Source organism: Thamnophis sirtalis, unplaced genomic scaffold, assembly GCF_051295495.1.
Source record: "Thamnophis sirtalis isolate CommonGarterSnake01/CBP01778 unplaced genomic scaffold, rThaSir2_p1.2 scaffold_7, whole genome shotgun sequence".
Classification (NCBI taxonomy): Eukaryota; Metazoa; Chordata; class Lepidosauria; order Squamata; family Natricidae; genus Thamnophis; species Thamnophis sirtalis.
This window is the reverse complement of record NW_028261387.1, coordinates 96,551,175-96,576,448: the sequence shown is the minus strand read 5'-3', so window position 1 is coordinate 96,576,448 and position 25,274 is coordinate 96,551,175. Positions and strand designations below refer to the sequence as shown.

General features: G+C 51.2%; 1 protein-coding gene and 1 long non-coding RNA gene across 4 annotated transcripts in view; one reads left to right on the top strand and one right to left on the bottom strand.

Annotated features, from left to right (window-relative positions):
- Positions 1–141: 141 nt before the first annotated feature.
- LOC148044824 (uncharacterized) lies at positions 142–1,752 on the top strand. The gene is made up of 2 exons (XR_015697378.1): positions 142–284; positions 1,573–1,752. It is a non-coding gene; the product is annotated as an uncharacterized LOC148044824 (long non-coding RNA).
- A 5,388-nt stretch (positions 1,753–7,140) lies between these two features.
- LOC148044823 (waprin-Phi1-like) overlaps positions 7,141–25,274 on the bottom strand; it is a 58,938-nt gene continuing 40,804 nt past the window's right edge. For 2 of the 3 annotated variants that reach the window (XM_087720684.1, XM_087720681.1), the window contains 2 exons: positions 8,507–8,656; positions 7,141–7,289 (listed from right to left, as the gene is read on the bottom strand). In XM_087720684.1, coding sequence (XP_087576810.1) covers positions 7,255–7,289; positions 8,507–8,656 — 185 coding nt within the window. In that variant the 3' untranslated portion in view covers positions 7,141–7,254. Of the gene's footprint in view, positions 7,290–8,506; positions 8,657–14,014; positions 14,157–25,274 lie in introns of those variants that run through there. The other variant, XM_087720683.1, reaches the window with a different exon arrangement.

Sequence of the window (25,274 nt, the reverse complement as noted above, 5' to 3'; positions counted from 1 at the left end):
CTAAAAGAATCAATAGGCAAGACTACGAGGGAAGCATTGATGTTCTGATGCTTGAACTCTTCTTTGTTTGAGTCGTTCAGCATAACAAACCAGCATGAAACAAAGCGGAACATTAACTCCTGCGTTGTTCTATTTAGTCGCTGTGAAACCTGGCACGTGTCCCCAAGCACCCAAAGGCCTCTTCACTACCTGTGACGTGAAGTGTCAGGGCGACTGGCAGTGTGGTGGGGCTCGGAAGTGCTGCAATTATGCTTGCACCATACAGTGCATGGATCCTGTCTAAGGTAAGAGCATTGAGCTTCATGGATCCCAGCATGGAGTGGATCCAAGTGGACCTCTCTGGAATCTCTCTGGGAGCTTCCGTCCTTCTTGGATCTGTCCTTGGATGAGCCAAGCCCCAAATATGATGGTGAGGAAAGGAGACCATCCAGGTCTTCTCCACCCATGAAAGACCAGGCAGTGGAGACCAGTCCCACCTCAGAAGGATGGAGAGAGAGGGTGGGGGGAGGGCGGTGGTCTCTCTTAGCTGAGCCTCAAGAGGGGGTCCAATTCTGGATGAATAGATAGATAGAGATAGATAGATAGTATAGATGGTAGAGATAGATAGTCAGATAGATAGATAGATAGATAGATAGATAGATAGATAGATAGATAGATAGATAGATAGATAGATAGATAGAAGAGAGAGAGAGATGGATGGATAGATGGATGGATGGATGGATGGATAGATAGATAGAGAGTATAGATGATAGATAGATAGATAGTTAGATAGATAGATAGATAGATAGATAGATAGATAGAGATATAGATAGATAGATAGATAGATAGATATAGATAGATAGATAGAGATAGATAGATAGAGATAGATAGATAGATAGATAGATAGATAGATAGATAGATAGATAGATAGAGATAGATAGATAGATAGATAGATAGATAGATAGATAGATAGATAGATAGATAGATAGTTAGTAGGCAGGCAGGCAAATATGATTAGATGGATGGATGGATGGATAGATGAGAGACAGAGCGATAGACAGACAGACAGAAATGCCAGAAGAACCTGGTGCCACCATCCCACTTCCCTGATGTCACTCCCACATTCATTTCTCTCTGAGCTCCCCCATCCCAATGTTTTGGGGAAGAATGTGGTGTTAATCACCTCACTCTGGAAGTGTCCGTGTGGAGGGCTGTTGGGTCTCAGGGGAAGAGTGCTCCATAGAGTAGGGTCTGCCACAGGAAAGGCATGTTTCTGAGGACCTGCAAGGTGGCAATGTGTAAAGGAAGGGACCTGGAACGTGCCCACCAAACCTCCTCTGGTCCCCATGGCTGATTAGCTGAGCCAGCTTGAAGCTCTGATTTCTGACTCCTGGAGAGGGTCTCTATCCCAATTAGTGAGGGGGCTCATTTGTTTACACCACTGCACGTGCTCCAAGAAGCCATCTTTGGAATTCCCCCCCCCCTGTTGACAGAGAAGGTCCAGTGCTGGTCCAGAGGTCCAGTCAGTTTTTGGGCTGTGCAGAAGACAGTTTTGGACTAAAACCACATGCCTGACTCCGGTTCTTTTCACAGGACTCTCTGAGTGGAGACTGGGCCCCTCTGCATTGGAGCCTCACTTTTCTGGATTGTGCCCAGTACACCAAGTTGACCCAAGGAGGCTTCTTCTGTCCTGGACCACCCTGGAGACCCTCCCCCCAAGCCCACTCTCAGTTCATTCCTTCTCTTCTGCAATAAAGCATTGGTTGTAGCTGCCCTCTTGGTCTCAGGTGTCTTCTTCGGCCCCTTTGTGTCAGGGTCCCCAACAGCATCCAAAAGTAAATCAGAGTCCAAGGCAAAGGATTCCTCAAAGTTCCAATTTATGAAGAGAGCCACGTTGGCACATCTGGGAAAACCCGAATCTGAAAGCTTCCCGGCTCCCCCCCCCCACCAGTTGAAAGGCCAGGATCTTGCCCCCACACCCACCAGTCCATCCCATGGTCCAATCTTCCACTGCCACGCTGGCAGCTTCCACCCATCCAGTTCCGGTCAGGTGCAGAGACAAAGATGACCTTGACTTTCTAGAAAGAATGTTGTTATGGCTACATATCATCTAACTCCGTACAATCCCCTCTCCCATTTTCCCACTGTAGAAAATGCATAGTAGGATAATAGAAAGTGTGGCAGGCCAAAGGCCCAAAGGAAAAGAGGGCTGCAGGCCTGATACTTTGGGGGTTCCCCTCCCCACCTTGACCTGTGCTCCCTCCCCTGCCTTGTCAGAGGAAGAGGGGCTGAGAGGCAGCGCATTGTTCCCTGATGTGGCTTTCCAGAGAGAATGCGCAGGGGAAGCCTCTCTCAGAAGAGGGTTTACTCCAGAGTAAGTCTGGGATAGAAATGGAGACTCTGCTACTCTGGGGTGGCTCCACATGGATGGTCTGGCTGGAGACAAGGAGGCAACTCAGAGAGAGTTTTCTGCTTTTCTGTAATGAAGCAGAAGAGGGAGAAAAAGAGGCAGCAGAATAAAAAGAAATCGGGGAGGGGGCACACCCAGAATGGCAGGAAAACTAGGGCTTCTTATGCAGGGAGATACGCATCTCTTTTACACACGTGATATTACAATTGTCCACCCAAAATCACCTTTGCATGCCACCTTTTTATAAAGCCACCAATAACTTTCTCAACATGGAAGTTATTCATCTTTTAACTTCTCAGCAGAGAGAAAAAGCATCTACTTTCTCTCTCCACTCCTCAGTTTCCACTTAAAAGTGCAGGGAGAAGCAGGGAGAACCGGAGGGGGGGGGCATCGGGGAAGCTTCAAGCCTTTGCCAGAGTCCAACTAACAGCTGCAGCGCCCCCTCCTGGAACAGAACAGCCGGGAGGTCACTCCAAAGCAGATTCCCACGCCTCCTCCTCCTCGTCCTTCAATCATCTCCCCACCGCCCGGCCATCCCCCTCCTTTCTCTTCTTCACACATCCACAGTGGATGTCCGTCTCCTTTGCGGTTTCTTGCACACTCAGCTGAGGGGGAGGGGATTCCATTTCATGGCCATTTGCACACCAGCTTCCCCCAGTTTACCCCCCCTGGAGCAGAGCCACCAAGTCGGTCTTTATGGTCTGCCCTAAAGGAAAGGGAGCATTTTATACATCCATAAGTTTAATAAAATTTTATATTTTTTTAAAAGCGGGGGTGCCCACGCATGGGGGGGTCCCAGGCAAGGATTTCGCCCTAACATTTGGCTGCCTGTGTCTGATGAGTCTCAAGGCAAGAGAAACTGGTCACTTGCTGCCCCCTGGTGGTGCATGAAAAGAGAACACGCAGAGGGGTTTTTGTAGTGGTGAAAAAGAAAATTTTGGCAGGATGCCCACTCGAGACGTAGCCTCATCTAGTGCCCTCCAGCTGTTCTTGAGTGGATTTTGAGGCAGTGGTTTAAAGTATTGGCCTTCCATGTCTGGGTGACGTACAAGACAAGAGAAAAAAACATGGTTTCCCTGTCCAGTCGTGTCCAACTCTGGGGGTGATGCTCGTCTCTGTTTCTTGCCCAAAGACGCTTCCGTGATCATGTGGCCAGCATGACTTTATGCCAGGGGTGGGTTTCTCGCCCCGTTCCAACCGGATCGGTTGGAACAAGGCCGGCGGCGTCCTCACGCACGCAGCGCGCGTGCACGCGCGCGGCGCGCACATGCGTACTAGCGTCTGCGCGATGCTCCAGCTGCTCCTGGAGGATCGCGCAGGCGTTCTGCGCATGCGTGGAAAGCGCGAAATTTGAAAAAACCGGGTAAGGAGCGGGCGCGGGTGTGCGGGCGGGTGCAGGCGCGGGGGGGGGGGCTTCGCCGTTCCCGGAAGTTACTTACTTCCGGGTTCGGCGACCAACTGGATCGCACGGACCGATGCGAACCGGTCGAAACCCAGCCCTGCTTTATGCCAAAGGTACACGGAACGCTGTTACTTTCCAATTGAAGTGGTACCCATTTTTCTACTCACATTCGCATGCTTTCGAACTGCTAGGTGGGCAATTCCCTGCTACCTAAGGATGAAGAGATTTAGAGGGGCATCCATAACCTCTCCTTGCCCTTCCTCATCAGGTGCCTCTCTTGCTTCCATCACAGCGGGAGGATCTCTGGATCAACCAGAGGGCTCCGTCAAACAGCCAGCTTGACTTTTTCATCTTACATTTGGGACATTTCAGAGCACAACCTTCAATTTCAAAAGAGACGTTTGGGGCTGGAAGGGATAATCAGGTGTTGTGAAACTGCCAGGCAGGCTGGAAGGAGGGGTCAAGTGGGGATTTAGCTTGGAGTCTCTCCTCTGTTTTTTAATTCCAGTGTTAGTCTATCGCATTCTGCACAGTCTCATATTTCCTTTATTATTTCCCTTTCTAGAGGTATGTTGTCTCTCTTCCATTGCTGGGCATAAACTATTTTCGATGCTGTTATGATATGTAATGTTAAATATCTTAACCCTTTACTTTGACCTTCTTTTATCATTCCTAATACGAATCATTCAGATTTAAATCCCAATTTCTGTCCGGTCATTCCTTCCAACCACATTTGAATCTTTCGCCAGTAGCCTTTTGCCTTTCTACATGTCCACCACATGTGGTAGGAGGTGCCCGGTATTTTGGACACATTCCAGCCATTAGGTGATACATTTTTATACATTTTGGCTAGCCTAAGTGCCACCTATAAACATTTCCTATAGATTCTCTATATGCGATGTGGACAGATTAATTTCTTATTCCTTCCCCACAATTTCCCCCATTTTTCCACTTCGATATTGTACCCCAAATTCCTTCCCCGTGCTACCATTGTCCCTTTAACTCTCTCCTCCTCCATCTTGTAATCTAGTAAATATTTGTACATTGCTTTAATCCTTTCTCCTCTGTCCCCAATAAGAGATTATCTAGTGTTGTTGAACCTCTATTGATGCCCCACATTTTCATGTCTTCCCTGTAGCTTGATTAAATGTGTAAGTACGAACCTCCATTCCAACTCTACCCCTTGTTCTTTTAGTTGCAGACTTGTTTTTAACCCCCCCCCTGTTCATGTCATATATATTTATATGTCACAATCCCCTCCCCCAATTGATAAGGTTTGGATTTACCGCTGCTTCTAGAATGGAGAGCCAGATCGGTATTTCTCTATACAGTAATTCTGTTTTTAAAATTTTGTTCCATATCCCCAATGCGCCTGTTGTATATAGTGCAGTGGTGGGTTTCAAATTTTTTAAAACCTATTCTTTGGGTGTGGCCTATTTTGTGGGCGTGGCTCGGCAATCATGTGACTGGGCGGGTATTGGCCAACTTGACATCACACATGCACACTCAGTCACATGACCATCATGACCATCAAGAGCCGAGGTGGCGCAGTGGTTAAATGCAGCACTGCAGGCTACTGCTAGATCAGCAGTTCAGCGGTTCAAATCTCACCGGCTCAGGGTTGACTCAGCCTTCCATCCTTCCGAGGTGGGTAAAATGAGGACCCAGATTGTGGGGCAATATGCTGACTCTCTGTAAACCGCTTAGAGAGGGCTGAAAGGCCTATGAAGCGGTATATAAGTCTACTGCTATTGCTATCATCCCCAAGCCATGTGGCAATTTTTGGAACTCCTATGAAAGGGAGGGAGAGAGGGGAAACCCCCCCCCCCAAAATAGACAACTGGAGGATTAAGGGCCGAAATTAGGGAGATCGGAGAAGGCAGGACAGAGGGAATCCAGGAGAAAACTCCTGAGCTTGCCTCTGCTGTCTGGTGGATCTCTCCAGCGGGTGAGGTGAGCATGGAGTGACAGGGCCAGGGCAGGCGTTCTGGAAGTTTCTTCCAGGTCCATTTCACCACCCGGTTCTCCCGATCCGGTGCGAACCAGATCCGGTGCAAACCGGCAGAAATCCATCACTGATATAGTGTCTTTGGAAGTACTGGCGTCCTTTACATCTTTCATGCCAGAGGAATACATGCCATCCTGCTTGGATAATCATGGCCTTCTAAAGTTAATAATCCCTTGTTTCTTAGAGTAATCCATTCATTAACCCAGGTGATCATTGCGGCTTGGTAATATAGTTTCCAAACAGGCAAACCAAATCCTCCTCTTCCTTTGGCCTCCTGTAAACTGTTTCAGTTTAATTCTTGACTTTTCCCCCCGTCATATAAATTTCAACACAATTTTATTCTACTTATCAAAATATTTTCTCTCTAATTTTATAGGTACATTTTGGAATAGGGGAAGCAGTTTTGGCAAAACATTCATTTTGTAATGCCGCTACTCTGCCCATAAAGGCGGGTTTACTGATCGTTCATCTCTCCAGGTCTGCCTTTAGTTGGTTTAGTAATTTAATATAATCATCATAATATATAATATATAATCCTCGTCCTTAATTAATTGCCATCAAATAGATCCCTAGGTACTTCACCTTCTTTGATAATTGAATATTTATTCCCTGGGTCAAATCATCCTTCTGTTTTATTTGTCGTATTCTTAGCTGTCCTTTTGGTTTTCTCCCTCGGGGTCCTTGTGCAGCCACAAGAGGCACCACCTGAGCCGCCCTGAGTTCCATCCAACCTTCTCTGTGCAACTCGCAAACCATCCCGGGCCTGCTCTCGAGAGGCCTTGGGCAAAGGGGGATGGGAAATGCAAACTTTGCAGCTGCAGCGAGGAGTACTGCAGCACGTCCAGCCATCCCTCTCTCAAGGCCATCTCTGGGGTTACCCACAGTGGCCGGAGGGAGAGATCTCTACGACCCTCGAATTGCTTCCTGGAGAATGTGACTGATGACAAACCTTGTGGGGAGGTGGGGGGGGGGAACAGGGTCAGAGCCAGGACATAAATTACATGGGGTCGGAGTTGGCTTCCCTTGGAACTTGCCAACATGAAGCTCCTAATAAATAACTGGATTTCTTTTGAAGCTTGGCTCGAGGCTCATGATTTGATGAGGGCCCTCAGTCGGAACCCTGACAATCTGGCTGTTTCCAATGGCCAAGGAGATTCTTGTAACTTAGGCAGATGTCAATAATGTTGTTGCTCTCAACTATCCATGAGTGGCTCTGACACCAGGGGAGGGTCCAATTGTTCTCCCTCCCACCCTGGTCAGAGCTAAGTGGAGAAGGGGGCCCTGCTGCCAAAGGGAAGGTTGGCCAAGCCGTCGGTTAAAAAAACCACAAGATTCAGAAGCTGCTGGGTGAAACGAGAGCTTTACTGAGAAAGAGGGGAGGGGTGGAGGTTCTCCGGCATGGAGGGTGGGCTGGGCTTGGGCAGGAAGGAGGCAGAGAGGCTCACGGTCACTTCTTCAGCGTCCTGGGAAGGGGTTGGCGTAAGCTTCATCTGCAGAAGAAAGGAGAAAGAAAGCCTAATACGGCATCCAGTTTCGCTCACCCCAATATGAAAAAAGATGTTGAGGCTTTGGAGAAAGTGCAGAGAAGAGCAACCAGGAGGATTAGGGACTTAGGAGGCTAAAACATAGGAAGAACAGTTGCAGGAACTGGGCCTGGCTAGTCTAGAGAAAAAAAGGGTCAGGGGTGACAGGACAGAAGTCTCCCAGTAATTTCAGGGATTGCCACAGAGGAGGAGGAGGAGGGGGAGTGTCAAATCTCTTCTCCAAAGTTGCAAGAAACAACAACAGACGGGAACTAATCAAGGAGAAAAGCAACCTAGAAATAAGGAGGACTTTAATAACAGTGAGGGACAATTAATCAGTGGAACGACCTGCTTCCAGAAGTCGTGGGTGCTCCATCACGGGAGGTCTTTAAGAAGAGACTGGACAGCCACTTGCCTGTAATGGTATAGGGTCTCCTGCTCCAGAAGGGGGCTGGACTAGCAGACCTCCAAGGTCCCTTCCAACCCTGTAGTTCTATTAATTCTGAGACTCTTTCTTTTTTTGGCCTTGTCTTCAGGCGTGACCCGTCAAAACCGCGTTCCACAAAAGCGCGGTCGATGAAATCGCGTATGTGACGTCATCACAGTGCGACAAAAAAGATCGAAAAATTGAAATAAAAATTAAAATTAAAGCAAGCCGATTCACATAAAGGTAAGGTTTAGGTTAAGGGTTAGGGTTAGGTTTAGAGCGTTAGCGTTACGTTTAGAGTTAGGTTTAGGGTTAGGTTTGGGGGGGTTAGGGTAAGGTTTTGGCTTTATTTTTACATTTTTCGATCTTTTTCGTCGCGCTGTGATGACATCACATACGCGCTTTTGTCGTCCACGGTTTTGTGGTGCTTTGGAAAATAAGTTGACCCACCCCCCTCTTCTTTGTGGCAGCCCCTCAAATACTGGAAGACTTCTATCACGTCCCTCCGAATCTTCCTTTTCTCCAGATCGTCTCTCTCCTTCCCCCGGATCTCTTTTCCCTTGTGGGGGTTTGCTTCCCTCTGTCCTGCATCCTGCTGGTGGGGCCAGGCTCTGGGTTGGTGTCCCTGCAGAGGACCCTGTCTGGGGAGAGGGGCTTCTGCTGAGCTGGAGGCGGAGAGGTTCTGCTCTCTGGCAAGGGGGTTCTTTGCCCCCCAGACTTCCCCTTCCATTCGTGTCCCATGAACTAATTCGCTCACCTGAAACGGTGTTTGAGCAAGTCATATGCCCGCAGCCATTTTTGCAGCACTTCATGTCGCCTGAACAGTCGGAATCCGTGGCGCACGTGGTTCTGCAAAGACCCAGAGGTGGGATGGGCACGTTCACATTTGGGCAGTTCCCAGGTTTGACTGCAAGGAGAGGAGAACAGCGTGAGCTGAGAAGTCCTCCCTGGGTGGGTGGGGGGGGGGAGGACAAGACAGAAAGCAGAGGAGGCCTGCAAAGTCCCAGCCCAGAAGAACCCGCAGCGCCTTCACCCGGACACTCTTGGCAGAGCAGGAAGGAGCTGCAAGAGCAGGACCACCCAGAGGTTTGGTTTGGTTTATGGATTTATATGCCGCCCTTCTCCCAAGGACTCAGGGCGGCATACAACATTAAAAAAAACACCACACATATTACAAAAGTTAAAAAAAAATTAAGAGGGGTGTGTGAGATGGTGGCCCTGCAGCGAGGAAATTCAACTTTTTCTACTACCTGTTCTGTGGGCGTGGCTTGGTGGGCGTGGCCTAGGAAGGATACTGCAAAATCCCCATTCCCTCCCAATCAGCTGGGACTCGGGAGGCAGAGAATAGATGGGGCGTGGCCAGCCAGAGGTGGCATTTGCCGGTTCTCCAGGGGGGCCTCACCCCAAGCCTAAGGAAGAGAGCGTGGCCAGGGCAGTCCTGGTTTTCTCAAAGGATGTTCAGAAGAAAATAATGTTCTTGAAGGATGAGAGCTACGGTGGTGCAGTGGTTAGAGTCAGTGGTGGGATTCAATTGTTTTTACCATTGGTTCTGTGGGCGTGGCATGGTGGGCGTGGCAAGGGAAGGTTACTGCAAAATCCCCATTCCCTCCCAATCAGCTGGGACTCAGGAGGCAGATAATAGATGGGGCATGGCCAGCCAGAGGTGGCATTTGCCGGTTCTCCAAACTACTCAAAATTTCCACTACTGTCTCCAGAACCTGCTGGATTTCACCCCTGTCCCCTCCCCCCATATTTGACATGGTGGGGAGCATAATTGGGGTCTGACCCCAGCTCATTCACACCTGCTCTCTGCAGCTGCTCCTTTTCTGCCTGCTCCAGAGTCTGAGGGAGCAGGCAGACTGGCCCAATCTGGGCACTGGGCACACCGAGCCTTAAAGAGCCCACAAAAAAACCCCTCCATTCTCTTAGAAGTGAGGCTGGGGGTTTCTTACTCTCAGGTTCTGGGTTGGCGGAAGAGGCGCGGACAGCCCAGGTAGCTGGAGCAGCCATTTATTAACAGGAACAAGGTAAAACTCAACTATGTACAGTTCAGCACCGTGAGAGCTATTGATACAGGAGCCGTCAAGCAGGGCAGCCAATAGCGATACAGCTGAAAGGCCCCTCCCAGCCCGGTGCATCTTAGCCAATAGGCGCAAGCCCCTGGTTGCCGGGCTGTCAATCGTATGTTGAGGACTTGCGGCTGGTCGTAAGTCGAGGACATAACCCTTACTCTTCTGGCAAGAAGGCTACCCGGACTCAAGGCAGCCCAGCCTGCTTCAGCCTCTGCGGCAGAAATTCCAGGTGGGGCCTGCAACTGGGGGGGGGGAGAGTGGGGCCACCCCCCCTTAAACAGCTGCCTGTGAGCCACCTGGGGCTTTCAAGCCTTGTCTGTGTTCATCTGGACAGGAGCCAGCAACCGACACGGGGCACCCAGCGCAGACATTTCCAAACAAGGCCATTTGTCCCTCTCTAGAAACTTAAACTCCCTCCAAGTACCAAAATATGGGATCTTGGCACACTCCGAACTTGGTGGTTTTCTTGCAGACATTTCCAAACAAGGCATCATGTTACTAGTTTCGTAATGAAACTTATGCAAGAAAACCACCAAGCTCAGAGAGCACCGAACCCCACAGTCCTCCTCCTCCTCCTCCTCCTCCTCCTCCTGCTCTTCCTCCCCCCCCCTCACAAATCCCACTCTCTCCTAGCACTTTCGTAGTTAGATAAGGAAACATCTGGAAGAAAACAAGCAAGGTCAGCCATCATTAAGGTTCCCATAGTCCTCCTCTTCCTCCTCCCTGCAAACCCCACTCATTTGTAGCACTGATGACATTCCCTAGTTGGACTCTCTATGAAAACCAAGTTCAGAGAGCACCAAGAACCCCACCGTCCTCCTTCCTTCCTTCCTTCCTTCCTTCCTTCCTTCCTTCCTTCCTTCCTTCCTTCCTTCCTTCCTTCCTCCTCCTCCTCCTCCTCCTCTTCCTCCTCTCAGCACACCCCACTCCCTTCCAGCACTGATGACATTCCCTAGTTGGGTAATGGGTAACATTTCCAACAAAACCACCAAGCTCTGAGGGCCCCAAGGACCCCACAGTTCACCCCCGAGCTGCAAATGTTCTATTGGTCACTAAATATTTCTTGTTTCTATCTTTCTCAAACTTCATTCCTGCCTCATCATCCTGTTTTCACAATTTCCTCTTGGGACACGTTTCCTCTTGTGGGAGAAGACTCGGCCCAACCATCTGAGCCAATCTTGCTAATTTCTGGTAGATTTAGACTTCTTAGAGATGAAGTCCACCAGTCTTAAAGTTCCAAGGCTGGACACCCCTGGTTTATGGTCTCCTGCTTGAGAAAGGGGTTGGACTAGAAGACCTCCAAGGTCCCTTCCAACTCTGTCCTTCTGTATTCTCTGATGGCTCTCTTATCCTTGCTCAGGGCTTCTAAAATCCACATTGTTTCCAATCCAAGAGACCTCTGTTCAGATTTATGTTCCTTTAACGTCCAAGCCTCCAGCGTGACCAGGCAGATTTCTCTGATGATTCACTTCCTTAATCCAACCTTCTTTATCAGTTAGGATCTGGTCAAGGGCAGCTGATTCTCTTGGAAGGAGAAAGTGATCAGCAAAGCAAGCCAAGAACTTCCTGGAAGGGCTTCTTGTGGGTTGAACGTCACTCTTGACCGATGGGCCTCCGGTCACTCTGCCCTCGAGATATCAAGGTAGCTTTTGGGGAACTCACATATACTGTTTTCCCAGTTCCAGAATTAAAACTCTAAAGACAGAATAATAAGGAACTGGCTACAGCCACTCTAGAAAAAAGGAGGACTAGGGGTGACATGATACAGCAGCCTTCCAGTATTTGAGGGGCTGCCCCAAAGAAGAGGGGTGTGTGTGTGTGTCAGCCTATTGTCTGAAGTACCTGAAGGGCAGGACAAGAAGCAACGGATGGAAACTAATCAAAGGGAGAAGCAACTTGGAATTAAGGAGAAACGTCCTAACGGTGAGGACAATTAACCAGAGGAACTGAAGTTGCCTCCAAAAATTGTAGCTGCTCCAACACTGGAGGTTTTTAAGAAGAAACCAGACACTTGTCTGGAATGGTCTGGGGTCTCCTCCTTGAGCAGGGGGCTTGGACTAGAAGACTTCCAATGCCCCTTTCAGCTCTATTCTGATTGATTGATTGATTGATTGAATAGAGTGGCTGGTAGAGAGGCCTGCCTGGCCTGGACACCCTCCAACCCAGATCTCAGCCATGGGTGTGAAGCTGCATCTCTGTCCAGAGTCTGAGTTGGCACAATGTGTACATTCCTGCCCAGCACAGATGGTTCTGGACATGCAACTATAATGGAGATCGGAATGTCCGTTGCTAAGTGCTCTGGTTGTTAAGTGAGTCACGCCCATCAACATTTAGTACAGAGACAACCCATTTTCATTGTCTTGGCTCACCAACTGCTTTCTGCAGTGGGGGGCTTCTGCCAGTGGCCAAGCTGAGCCTCATCCAGTCCAGAAAGGCCCCTTGGGATGGTTCAAGCCAAGGTGGCGCAGTGGTTAAATGCAGCACTGCAGGCTACTGCTAGATCAGCAGGTCAGCGGTTCAAATCTCACCGGCTCAGGGTTGACTCAGCCTTCCATCCTTCCGAGGTGGGTAAAATGAGGACCCAGATTGTTGTTGGGGGCAATATGCTGACTCTCTGTAAACCACTTAGAGAGGGCTGAAAGCCCTATGAAGCGGTATATAAGTCTAACTGCTATTGCTATTGCTATTGCTATATTCAATTGCTACCACACCAAGGAATTCCATACACTCCCAGTCCTCCCTCTGGCCTCTCTCCTGGTGACCGGATGGATCCTGGAAGCGGAAGGATTTCCCAGCTACTCTACTTCCATCTGAGCAACCATTGAAGGTTGATCCAGGAGGTTTGACTGGCTGCAGTGGTAGATCCCCTGAATCCAGTCCCTGAGACTGCTGGCTGAAAGAATAAGAAGAGGAGGTGATGGGCACAAAGATTGCGCCAGATCCTACATGGGAATGGTGTTTTGCCCTGAAGCTACCAATGTGGTCCTCTCTGGGACTCTAGTTCTCACTGGGGCTGTTGGCCACTGGGGATGGAAAGGATGAGGGTTTGGTCCCTCAAGACGGCCTGGAAGGGGCCAGGCAGAGAGAGAGAGACCACTCTGGAGCCATTGCTGCCCCCATCCTCAATTTTATAGTTCTCAGGTGGCTTCCAAGGTGCCCTTTGGTGCCACCATCCCCTTGGAGGAGCAGGAAGGGGACTGAGATGGAGAGGAAGAGGAGGACATGCAGAAGCTTCACCTACAAGCAGCCAAGAAGGACCCAGATGGCCAAGGACTCAGGGACAGACGCTCCTCACCTGAGGGATGGAAGGCTCTGTCCAGAAAACGGTGACCCTGACCGAGTGGCATGGGACAACCCAGGTCTCCTCTGCTTTTGGCCAACCACTGAAACCCTTCCCCCCCCACTCTGTCCTTCAGGCCGTTCCCTGGGTCTCAGGGCAGGGCAGAAGCTCTGGTTAAAGAGCTGAAGAGGATGAAGCCATGAAGGTGTGATTGGAGGTCCACCTGAGAAACAGCTGGAGCTTTGATCTCCTCCTTCGGACCATCTTCTTCTCTGATCATGTCCTGCAAAGCCTACCCCTGCTGATGCAACGTGGCATCCAAAGGGGGCTGGCTGTGGGTCAAGCACAGGAAACCCCCCTCCCTTCCCCAGACCAGGTCCCTCAAGCCAGATCCCCTGCCTCACCTGCACCCAGAGGGAGGTGGGGGCATCTGCCCTGCCCTTCAGTGACCTGACTCTCCATCGGTCAGATGTCCTCCAGATGTTCTGGGGGCTGCGACTCCCAGAATCCACAGACTGAATGGGATGGGGGCCTTGAGTGTGCTGGAACAAGTGTGCCCAGACATGGATGGGGAGCCCCTTCCGGCCTTCATTCATTGCTTGCAGAGGCTCCCCCCCGATCCAGGGGCTATTAAAGAGCTTAGAACTTGGTGGTTTTCTTGCAGATTAGGACCCAAACTAAGTAATATCATCATCACCATCAGCTAACACTGTTGATGTTCCCTAGTTGGGTCATGAAACGCCTGCCAGAAAACAGTCCAGCTCAGAGAACCCCCAAGGACCCCCCAATTCAAACCTGAGCTACAAATGTTCCCCTTCGTTCACAAAGGAGCTCCTGGCAGCTTCGTCCAAGACCCCTGTCCCCCCTATACTCACCCAGGCCTCTTGCACCCCCTTGGGCATTCTGCACTCACCTTGAGCTGAGACCATGGGCCACATCATCCCCAGCAGGATCACGCCGAGCAGGAGGAGGAAGAGTCTGGCCTTCATGGTGCTGCTCAAGAATTCAGCTTCTTTCCAGGGCTGGCAGAGCAGGAATATAAAGGGCTCCTTCAGGGTGGGGGGGGGGGGAGGGAGGGAGGGGCGAGACCATGGTGTGCTTTGCTAATGACTCAGGCTTCGCCCACCCCCCCTCCCAGGAGCAAATGCGTGGGGCTGGCATCCTTTCATCTTCCTGAAAGATGGCATGGCTGAATTTTTAGGGCCTATGTCCGAGCCTGCTCCTACTTTACATTGGGGGGGGGGAGGAGGAAGCTGAGCCCAATCAACCGGGCACTGAGACTCTCCAAGAGTCCAGACGAGGCCATAAAGAGGCAGATGGGCACTCAGCCTGAAAGCCCAAGAAGCACAGGTTGTGAAGAGTAAATCCCGGTAGATCAGTTTATCTTCTTCATCGATCTGATAACTTCCTTAATAAAACTGACGGTGCCATAAACCGAATAGACATTGATATCAGAAAAAGAAATACACAAAGTAATCATATTCAAAGTGTGCTCAGCAGTGGTTCCTTATCGAGGGTTGCTTTACAGATTTACAGATTCACACAGTTGGAAGGGACCTTGGAACTCTGCCCGTTTCTGACAGATGGCAGTCCAGTCTCTTCCTGAAAGATGGCATGGCTGAATTTTTAGGGCTTATGTCCGAGCCTGGGACAAATGTCCAAGGACTGGAGGAGGCACCTGTTGCTCCTACTTTACATTGGGGGAGGAGGAGGAAGCTGAACCCCCCACCGTGGGGAGGAGGAACTGACCGGGTGGTTCCGCCCCAGGCGACTTATGGACCCTTTAAGGTTCCAGACGGAGCTTGGGGTTATTCCTGATACTCTTGCCCACAGTTCGGCGGAGACCCTTGTTGCTGCCTGGCACTCGGCAGCATCAGAGTCTCTTGACCAGATTGCGCCACTACGGCCCCTCCGGGCCGGCAGATCCCAGAGGCCCCCTTGGTTTACCGAGGAACTCCGGGAGATGAAGCGCCGGAGGAGATGCCTAGAGCACTTGTGGAGGTCCGATAGGTCCGAATCGAACCGAGCACTTCTGACAGCATGCACCAAGGAATACATCAGGGCATTAAGGACAACTAAAAAAACACACATTGACACCTTGGTTGTGTCCACCGAGTCCCGCCCAGCCGCCCTGTTTAGGATAACCCGCTCCCTCCTAAGGAGTATGTCCAGTTCTTGGCGAACAAAGTTGCTCGGTTTCGGTCGGACCTGGACTCCACTCCCGCAGATCCAGCCGAGACACAAGGGAATAGCTTGGCAGACCATCTCTGGGTTGAGTTTCAGGATGTGGCCTCCGGGGATGTGGACAAGGCTATGCGAGCTGTAAGTGCCTCCACCTGTATACTGGACCTATGTCCCTCCTAGCTGGTTGCCAACAGCAGTGAGGTGACACGAGGCTGGATCCACGCGGTTGTTACCGCTTCCCTTCGGGAGGGGCACTTCCCCGCCGCACTTAAAGCGGCGATGGTGAGACCCCTCCTGAAGAAACCATCCTTGGATCCAGCCATTCTTAATAACTATCGTCCATTCTCCAACCTTCCCTTTGTTGGGAAGGTTGTTGAGAAGGTGGTGGCCTTCCAGCTTCAGCGTACCTTGGAGGAAGCCAACTATCTTGACCCCTTCCAGTCCGGCTTCAGGCCCGGTTACAGCACAGAAACCGCTTTGGTCGCATTGACCGATAATCTCTGGAGAGCCAGAGATGGAGGCCATGCGTCCATCCTGGTTCTCCTTGACCTCTCAGCGGCTTTCGATACCATCGACCATGGTATCCTTCTGCGACGACTGCGGGAGGTGGGAGTGGGAGGCACTGTTCTGCGGTGGTCCTCTCGGACAGGTCACAGTCAGTGTTGGTGGGGGGGCAGAGATCGTCCCCGAGGCCCCTAACTTATGGGGTGCCGCAGGGTTCGGTCTTATCCCCCCTACTATTCAACATATACATGAAACCGCTGGGCGAGATCATTCGGAGGCACGGGATAAAATACCATCAATACGCAGACGATACACAGCTGTATCTGTCTGCCCCGTGCCAACTCAATGAAGCGGTGGACGTGATGAACCGGGGTCTTGAGGCCGTTAAGGACTGGATGAGAGCTAACAAACTGGTACTCAATCCAGACAAGACCGAGTGGCTGTTGTGTTTCCCTCTCAACAATTTGGCCAACGTTCCATCAATCAGGCTGGGGGGGTCAAAATTTATACCCCTCAGACAGGGTCCACAACTTGGGAGTCCTCCTGGACCCACAGCTGACTTTTGACCACCATTTGTCAGCTGTGACCAGGGGGGCATTTGCCCAGGTTCTCCTGGTACGCCAGTTGCGGCCCTACCTGAACCGGGAGGCCCTCAGAACAGTCACTTGAGCCCTTGTGATCTCTAGGCTGGAATACTGCAATGTGCTCTACATGGGGCTGCCCTTGAAGAGCATCCGGCGACTTCAGCTAGTCCAGAATGCAGCCGTGCGAGTGATTGTGGGCGCACCGCGGTTCACCCACATAACACCGATCCTCCGTGAGCTGCGCTGGCTACCTGTTGATCTCCGGGTGTGCTTCAAGGTGCTACTCACCATTCATAAAGCCCTTCATGGTAGTGGATCTGACTATTTGAGAGACCGCCTTCTGCCAATTACCTCCCTTCGTCCCATCAGATCGCATAGAGTAGGCCTCCTCCGAATTCCATCCGCCAGTCAGTGCCGACTGGCGACTACGCGGAGGAGAGCCTTCTCGGTTGCAGCTCCGACGCTTTGGAACGATCTCCCCGTGGAGATTCGCACCCTCACCACCCTCCAGACCTTCCGCACAGCCCTTAAGATCTGGCTATCCCGTCAGGCCTGAGGATAAGATCCTAATCTTGCCCGGCCCGAATGCCGAATGAATGTTGTGTTTTATTGGTTATTTTCCTTTATTCACATTTCTTTTGTGTCCTGTCTTACACTCCCCTCCTATGAAATGTAAGCCGCCCTGAGTCCCCTTAGGGAAAAGGGCGGCTTATAAATGTCAATAAAATAAAATAAAATATGAAATGAAATGAGCCCAATCAACCGGGCACTGAGACTCTCCAAGAGTCCAGACAGGGCCATAAAGAGGCAGATGGGCACTCAGCCTGAAAGCCCAAGAAGCACAGGTTGTGAAGAGTAAATCCCGGTAGATCAGTTTATCTTCTTCATCGATCTGATAACTTCCTTAATAAAACTGACGGTGCCATAAACCGAATAGACATTGATATCAGAAAAAGAAATACACAAAGTAATCATATTCAAAGTGTGCTCAGCAGTGGTTCCTTATCGAGGGTTGCTTTACAGATTTACAGATTCACACAGTTGGAAGGGACCTTGGAACTCTGCCCGTTTCTGACAGATGGCAGTCCAGTCTCTTCCTGAAAGATGGCATGGCTGAATTTTTAGGGCTTATGTCCGAGCCTGGGACAAATGTCCAAGGACTGGAGGAGGCACCCATTGCTCCTACTTTACATTGGGGGAGGAGGAGGAAGCTGAACCCCCCACCGTGGGGAGGAGGAACCGACCAGGTGGTTCCGCCCCAGGCAACTTATGGACCCTTTAAGGTTCCAGACGGAGCTTGGGGTTATTCCTGATACTCTCGCCCACAGTTCGGCGGAGACCCTTGTTGCTGCCTGGCACTCGGCAGCATCAGAGTCTCTTGACCGGATTGCGCCACTACGGCCCCTCCGGGCTGGCAGATCCCGGAGGCCCCCTTGGTTTACCGAGGAGCTTCGGGAGATGAAGCGCCGGAGGAGACGCCTAGAGCACTTGTGGAGGTCTGATAGGTCCGAATCGAACCGAGCACTTCTGACAGCATGCACCAAGGAATACATCAGGGCATTAAGGACAACTAAAAAAAACACACATTGCCACCTTGGTTGTGTCCGCCAAGTCCCGCCCAGCCGCCCTGTTTAGGATAACCCGCTCCCTCCTAAGGAGTATGTCCAGTTCTTGGCGGACAAAGTTGCTCGGTTTCGGTCGGACCTGGACTCCACTCCCGCAGATCCAGCCGAGACACAAGGGAATAGCTTGGCAGACCATCTCTGGGTTGAGTTTCAGGATGTGGCCTCCGGGGATGTGGACAAGGCTATGCGAGCTGTAAGCGCCTCCACCTGTATACTGGACCTATGTCCCTCCTAGCTGGTTGCCAACAGCAGTGAGGTGACACGAGGCTGGATCCACACGGTTGTTACCGCTTCCCTTCGGGAGGGGCACTTCGCCGCCGCACTTAAAGCGGCGGTGGTGAGACCCCTCCTGAAGAAACCATCCTTGGATCCAGCCATTCTTAATAACTATCGTCCAGTCTCCAACCTTCCCTTTGTTGGGAAGGTTGTTGAGAAGGTGGTGGCCTTCCAGCTTCAGCGTACCTTGGAGGAAGCCAACTATCTTGACCCCTTCCAGTCCGGCTTCAGGCCCGGTTACAGCACAGAAACCGCTTTGGTCGCATTGACCGATAATCTCTGGAGAGCCAGAGATGGAGGCCATGCGTCCATCCTGGTTCTCCTTGACCTCTCAGCGGCTTTCGATACCATCGACCATGGTATCCTTCTGCGACGACTGCGGGAGGTGGGAGTGGGAGGCACTGTTCTGCGGTGGTTCTCCTCCTACCTCTCGGACAGGTCACAGTCAGTGTTCGTGGGGGGGGGCAGAGATTGTCCCCGAGGCCCCTAACTTATGGGGTGCCGCAGGGTTCGGTCTTATCCCCCCTACTATTCAACATATACATGAAACCGCTGGGCAAGATCATTCGGAGGCACGGGATAAAATACCATCAATACGCGGACGATACACAGCTGTATCTGTCCGCCCCGTGCCAACTCAATGAAGCGGTGGACGTGATGAACCGGGGTCTTGAGGCCGTTAAGGACTGGATGAGAGCTAACAAACTGGTACTCAACCTAGACAAGACCGAGTGCCTGTTGTGTTTCCCTCCCAACAATTTGGCCAACGTTCCATCAATCAGGCTGGGGGGTCAAAATTTATACCCCTCAGACAGGGTCCACAACTTGGGAGTCCTCCTGGACCCACAGCTGACTTTTGACCACCATTTGTCAGCTGTGACCAGGGGGGCATTTGCCCAGGTTCGCCTGGTACGCCAGTTGCGGCCCTACCTGAACCGGGAGGCCCTCACAACAGTCACTTGAGCCCTTGTGATCTCTAGGCTGGAATACTGCAATGTACTCTACATGGGGCTGCCCTTGAAGAGCATCCGGCGACTTCAGCTAGTCCAGAATGCAGCCGTGCGAGTGATTGTGGGCGCACCGCGGTTCGCCCACATAACACCGATCCTCCGTGAGCTGCGCTGGCTACCTGTTGATCTCCGGGTGCGCTTCAAGGTGCTACTCACCATTCATAAAGCCCTTCATGGTAGTGGATCTGACTATTTGAGAGACCGCCTTCTGCCAATTACCTCCCTTCGTCCCATCAGATCGCATAGAGTAGGCCTCCTCCGAATTCCATCCGCCAGTCAGTGCCGACTGGCGACTACGCGGAGGAGAGCCTTCTCGGTTGCAGCTCCGACGCTTTGGAACGATCTCCCCGTGGAGATTCGCACCCTCACCACCCTCCAGACCTTCCGCACAGCCCTTAAGATCTGGCTATCCCGTCAGGCCTGAGGATAAGATCCTAATCTCGCCCGGCCCGAATGCCGAATGAATGTTGTGTTTTATTGGTTATTTTCCTTTATTCACATTTCTTTTGTGTCCTGTCTTACACTCCCCTCCTATGAAATGTAAGCCGCCCTGAGTCCCCTTAGGGAAAAGGGCGGCCTATAAATGTCAATAAAATGAAAAAAAATATGAAATGAAATGAGCCCAATCAACCGGGCACTGAGACTCTCCAAGAGTCCAGACGAGGCCATAAAGAGGCAGATGGGCACTCAGCCTGAAAGCCCAAGAAGCACAGGTTGTGAAGAGTAAATCCCGGTAGATCAGTTTATCTTCTTCATCGATCTGATAACTTCCTTAATAAAACTGAGGGTGCCATAAACCGAATAGACATTGATATCAGAAAAAGAAATACACAAAGTAATCATATTCAAAGTGTGCTCAGCAGTGGTTCCTTATCGTGGGTTGCTTTACAGATTTACAGATTCACACAGTTGGAAGGGACCTTGGAACTCTGCCCGTTTCTGACAGATGGCAGTCCAGTCTCTTCCTGAAAGATGGCATGGCTGAATTTTTAGGGCTTATGTCCGAGCCTGGGACAAATGTCCAAGGACTGGAGGAGGCACCCATTGCTCCTACTTTACATTGGGGGAGGAGGAGGAAGCTGAACCCCCACCGTGGGGGGGAGGAACCGACCAGGTGGTTCCGCCCCAGGCGACTTATGGACCCTTTAAGGTTCCAGACGGAGCTTGGGGTTATTCCTGATACTCTCGCCCACAGTTCGGCGGAGACCCTTGTTGCTGCCTGGCACTCGGCAGCATCAGAGTCTCTTGACCGGATTGCGCCACTACGGCCCCTCTGGGCCGGCAGATCCCGGAGGCCCCCTTGGTTTACCGAGGAGCTCCGGGAGATGAAGTGCCGGAGGAGACGCCTAGAGCACTTGTGGAGGTCCGATAGGTCCGAATCGAACCGAGCACTTCTGACAGCATGCACCAAGGAATACATCAGGGCATTAAGGACAACTAAAAAAACACACATTGACACCTTGGTTGTGTCCGCCGAGTCCTGCCCAGCCGCCCTGTTTAGGATAACCCGCTCCCTCCTAAGGAGTATGTCCAGTTCTTGGCGGACAAAGTTGCTCGGTTTCGGTCGGACCTGGACTCCACTCCCGCAGATCCAGCCGAGACACAAGGGAATAGCTTGGCAGACCATCTCTGGGTTGAGTTTCAGGATGTGGCCTCCGGGAATGTGGACAAGGCTATGCGAGCTGTAAGCGCCTCCACCTGTATACTGGACCTGTGTCCCTCCTAGCTGGTTGCCAACAGCAGTGAGGTGACACGAGGCTGGATCCACGTGGTTGTTACCGCTTCCCTTCGGGAGGGGCAGTTCCCCACCGCACTTAAAGCGGCGGTGGTGAGACCCCTCCTGAAGAAACCATCCTTGGATCCAGCCATTCTTAATAACTATCGTCCAGTCTCCAACCTTCCCTTTGTTGGGAAGGTTGTTGAGAAGGTGGTGGCCTTCCAGCTTCAGCGTACCTTGGAGGAAGCCAACTATCTTGACCCCTTCCAGTCCGGCTTCAGGCCCGGTTACAGCACAGAAACCGCTTTGGTCGCATTGACCGATGATCTCTGGAGAGCCAGAGATGGAGGCCATGCGTCCATCCTGGTTCTCCTTGACCTCTCAGCGGCTTTCGATACCATCGACCATGGTATCCTTCTGCGACGACTGCGGGAGGTGGGAGTGGGAGGCACTGTTCTGCGGTGGTTCTCCTCCTACCTCTCGGACAGGTCACAGTCAGTGTTCGTGGGGGGGGGCAGAGATTGTCCCCGAGGCCCCTAACTTATGGGGTGCCGCAGGGTTCGGTCTTATCCCCCCTACTATTCAACATATACATGAAACCGCTGGGCGAGATCATTCGGAGGCACGGGATAAAATACCATCAATACGCGGACGATACACAGCTGTATCTGTCCGCCCCGTGCCAACTCAATGAAGCGGTGGACGTGATGAACCGGGGTCTTGAGGCCGTTAAGGACTGGATGAGAGCTAACAAACTGGTACTCAACCTAGACAAGACCGAGTGGCTGTTGTGTTTCCCTCCCAACAATTTGGCCAACGTTCCATCAATCAGGCTGGGGGGTCAAAATTTATACCCCTCAGACAGGGTCCGCAACTTGGGAGTCCTCCTGGACCCACAGCTGACTTTTGACCACCATTTGTCAGCTGTGACCAGGGGGGCATTTGCCCAGGTTCGCCTGGTACGCCAGTTGCGGCCCTACCTGAACCGGGAGGCCCTCACAACAGTCACTTGAGCCCTTGTGATCTCTAGGCTGGAATACTGCAATGTGCTCTACATGGGGCTGCCCTTGAAGAGCATCCGGCGACTTCAGCTAGTCCAGAATGCAGCCGTGTGAGTGATTGTGGGCGCACCGCGGTTCGCCCACATAACACCGATCCTCCGTGAGCTGCGTTGGCTACCTGTTGATCTCCGGGTGCGCTTCAAGGTGCTACTCACCATTCATAAAGCCCTTCATGGTAGTGGATCTGACTATTTGAGAGACCGCCTTCTGCCAATTACCTCCCTTCGTCCCATCAGATCGCATAGAGTAGGCCTCCTCCGAATTCCATCCGCCAGTCAGTGCCGACTGGCGACTACGCGGAGGAGAACCTTCTCGGTTGCAGCTCCGACGCTTTGGAACGATCTCCCCGTGGAGATTCGCACCCTCACCACCCTCCAGGCCTTCCGCACAGCCCTCAAGATCTGGCTATCCCGTCAGGCCTGAGGATAAGATCCTAATCCCGCCCGGCCCGAATGCCGAATGAATGTTGTGTTTTATTGGTTATTTTCCTTTATTCACATTTCTTTTGTGTCCTGTCTTACACTCCCCTCCTATGAAATGTAAGCCGCCCTGAGTCCCCTTAGGGAAAAGGGCGGCCTATAAATGTCAATAAAATGAAAAAAAAAATGAAATGAAATGAGCCCAATCAACCGGGCACTGAGACTCTCCAAGAGTCCAGACGAGGCCATAAAGAGGCAGATGGGCACTCAGCCTGAAAGCCCAAGAAGCACAGGTTGTGAAGAGTAAATCCCGGTAGATCAGTTTATCTTCTTCATCAATCTGATAACTTCCTTAATAAAACTGACGGTGCCATAAACCGAATAGACATTGATATCAGAAAAAGAAATACACAAAGTAATCATATTCAAAGTGTGCTCAGCAGTGGTTCCTTATCGAGGGTTGCTTTACAGATTTACAGATTCACACAGTTGGAAGGGACCTTGTAGGTCATCTAGTCCAACCCCCTCCCCAGCAGGAGACCCTGCACCATTTCTGACAGAGGGCATTCCAGTCTCTTCTTGAAAGCCTCCAGTGATGAATCTGCCACAACATCTGAAGGCAACTTCTGTTCCTTCGGTTGATGGTTTTCACTTGTCAGAAAGTTCCTCCTTATTTCCAGGTTGAACCTCTCCTTGCCCAGTTTCCATCCATTATTCATTTCCTGGCCTGGTTTGGAAAATGTGAGCAAGGTTTAGACCAGAAGACCTCCAAGGTCCCTTCCAACTCCTCTGTTTCTCTGGCACTTGGCATCCATGTTGAATTGAGGCACCTGGTGTGATCCATACACAGCCACGTCTAACCTGCTTCTTGGGGAGCCTCTTGCCTTGAGATGCCCTGGTACCCCAACACGGTGCCCATCATCACCTCTGCCTCATAGAATCCTAGGGCTGGAACAAACCTTGGAGGTCTTCTAGTCTAACCCCCTGCCCAAGGCAGGAGACCTTCTACCATCCCGGTCAAAAGAAAGGGGGGTAGGAAGGAGGGAGGGAAGCAAGGAGGGAGGGAAGCAAGGAGGGAAGGAAGGAGGGAAGGAAGGAGGGAAGGAAGGAGAGAAGGAGAGAAGAAAGGAGGGAAGGAAGGAGAGAAGAAAGGAGGGAAGGAAGGCGGGAATGTAGGAGAGAAGGAAGGGGGAAGGAAGGAGGAAAGGAAGGGGGAAAAGAAGGAGGGAAGGAGAAAAGAAAGGAGGGAAGGAAGGAAGGAAGGAGGGAAGGAAGGGGGAAAAGAAGGAGGGGAGGAGAAAAGAAAGGAGGGAAGGAAGGAAAGAGGGAAGGAGAGACGGAGGGAAGGGGAAGGAGGGAGGGAAGGAAGGAGGGAAGGAAAGAGGGAGGGAGGGAAGAAGAAGTAGGACCGTTGTAAGATAAGATGGATCTATGGGATGGTAAGAAAGCAATCTTAATAAAGATAAGTCCTTAATAAATTGGGACTTTGAGGAATCCTTTGCCTCGGACTCTGATTTAATTTTGGAAGGAGAGAAGGAGAAAAGAAAGGAGGGAAGGAAGGAAGGAGGGAAGGAGAGAAGGAGGGAAGGAGAGAAGGAGGGAAGGGGAAGGAGGGAGGGAAGGAAGGGGAGTAGGAGAGAAGAAACGAGGGAAGGAAAGAGGGAGGGAGGGAAGAAGAAGTAGGACCGTTGTAAGATAAGATGGATCTATGGGATGGTAAGAAAGCAATCTTCAAGTATATTGTCAACTGTAGGGAAAAAATTGTTATAAATACATATTATTAATAACAGTTATGAGATCATATAATTGTAAAAAAAAAAGGTTTATTTTTGAAGAGCTCCAGTGTTGGAGCACCTCTGGAGGGAAACCATTTCACTGATTAATTGTTACCACTGTCAGGATTTCCCCCCTTAATTCCAGGTTTAAGATTAAGATTTAATAAATTTGTATGCCGCCCAATCCCGAAGGACTCTGGGCGGCTTACATAAAAACAATTTAAAAATAGTAAAAAGTTTAAAATACAAGAACAAGCAAGTTAAAAGAACACAACATACACTCAATTGTTAGTGGGGCTGAAACTCAATCAAGGATCAACAGCCCCAGGCCTGCCGGAACAGCCAGGTCTTAGTAGACTTTCGGAAGGCCGAGAGAGTGCGGATCTCAGGGGGGTAGATCGTTCCATAGGGCCGGGGCAGCTACAGAGAAGGCCCTCTCCCGAGGAGCCGCCAGTCGACGTTGTGTAGTCTACGGCACCCGGAGAAGGCCCATCCTGCGAGATCTTATCGGACGCTGGGAGGTATGTGGCAGGAGGCGGTCACGGAGATATCCAGGTCCTAAGCCATGTAGGGCTTTAAAGGTGATAACCAGCACCTTAAAGCGTGTCCGGAGACCGATGGGAAGCCAGTGCAGCTCGCGGAGGATAGGTGTAACATGGGTGTATCTAGGTACACCCGATATCGCTCGCGCGGCTGCGTTCTGGACCAATTGTAGTCTCCGAACACTCCGTTGCGTCTCTCTTTGATGAATTTCCACCCGTTGCTTCTTGTCCTGCCTTCGGGGGCTTTGGCGGATAGATGGACGCTCTGATTTCTGACTCCCTGAGAGGGTCTCTATCCCAATTAGTGAGGGGGCTCATTTGTTTACACCACTGCACGTGCTCCAAGAAGCCATCTTTGGAATTCCCCCCCCCCCTGTTGACAGAGAAGGTCCAGTGCTGGTCCAGAGGTCCAGTCAGTTCTTGGGCTGTGCAGAAGACAGTTGTGAATTAAAACCACATGCCTGACTCTGGTTCTT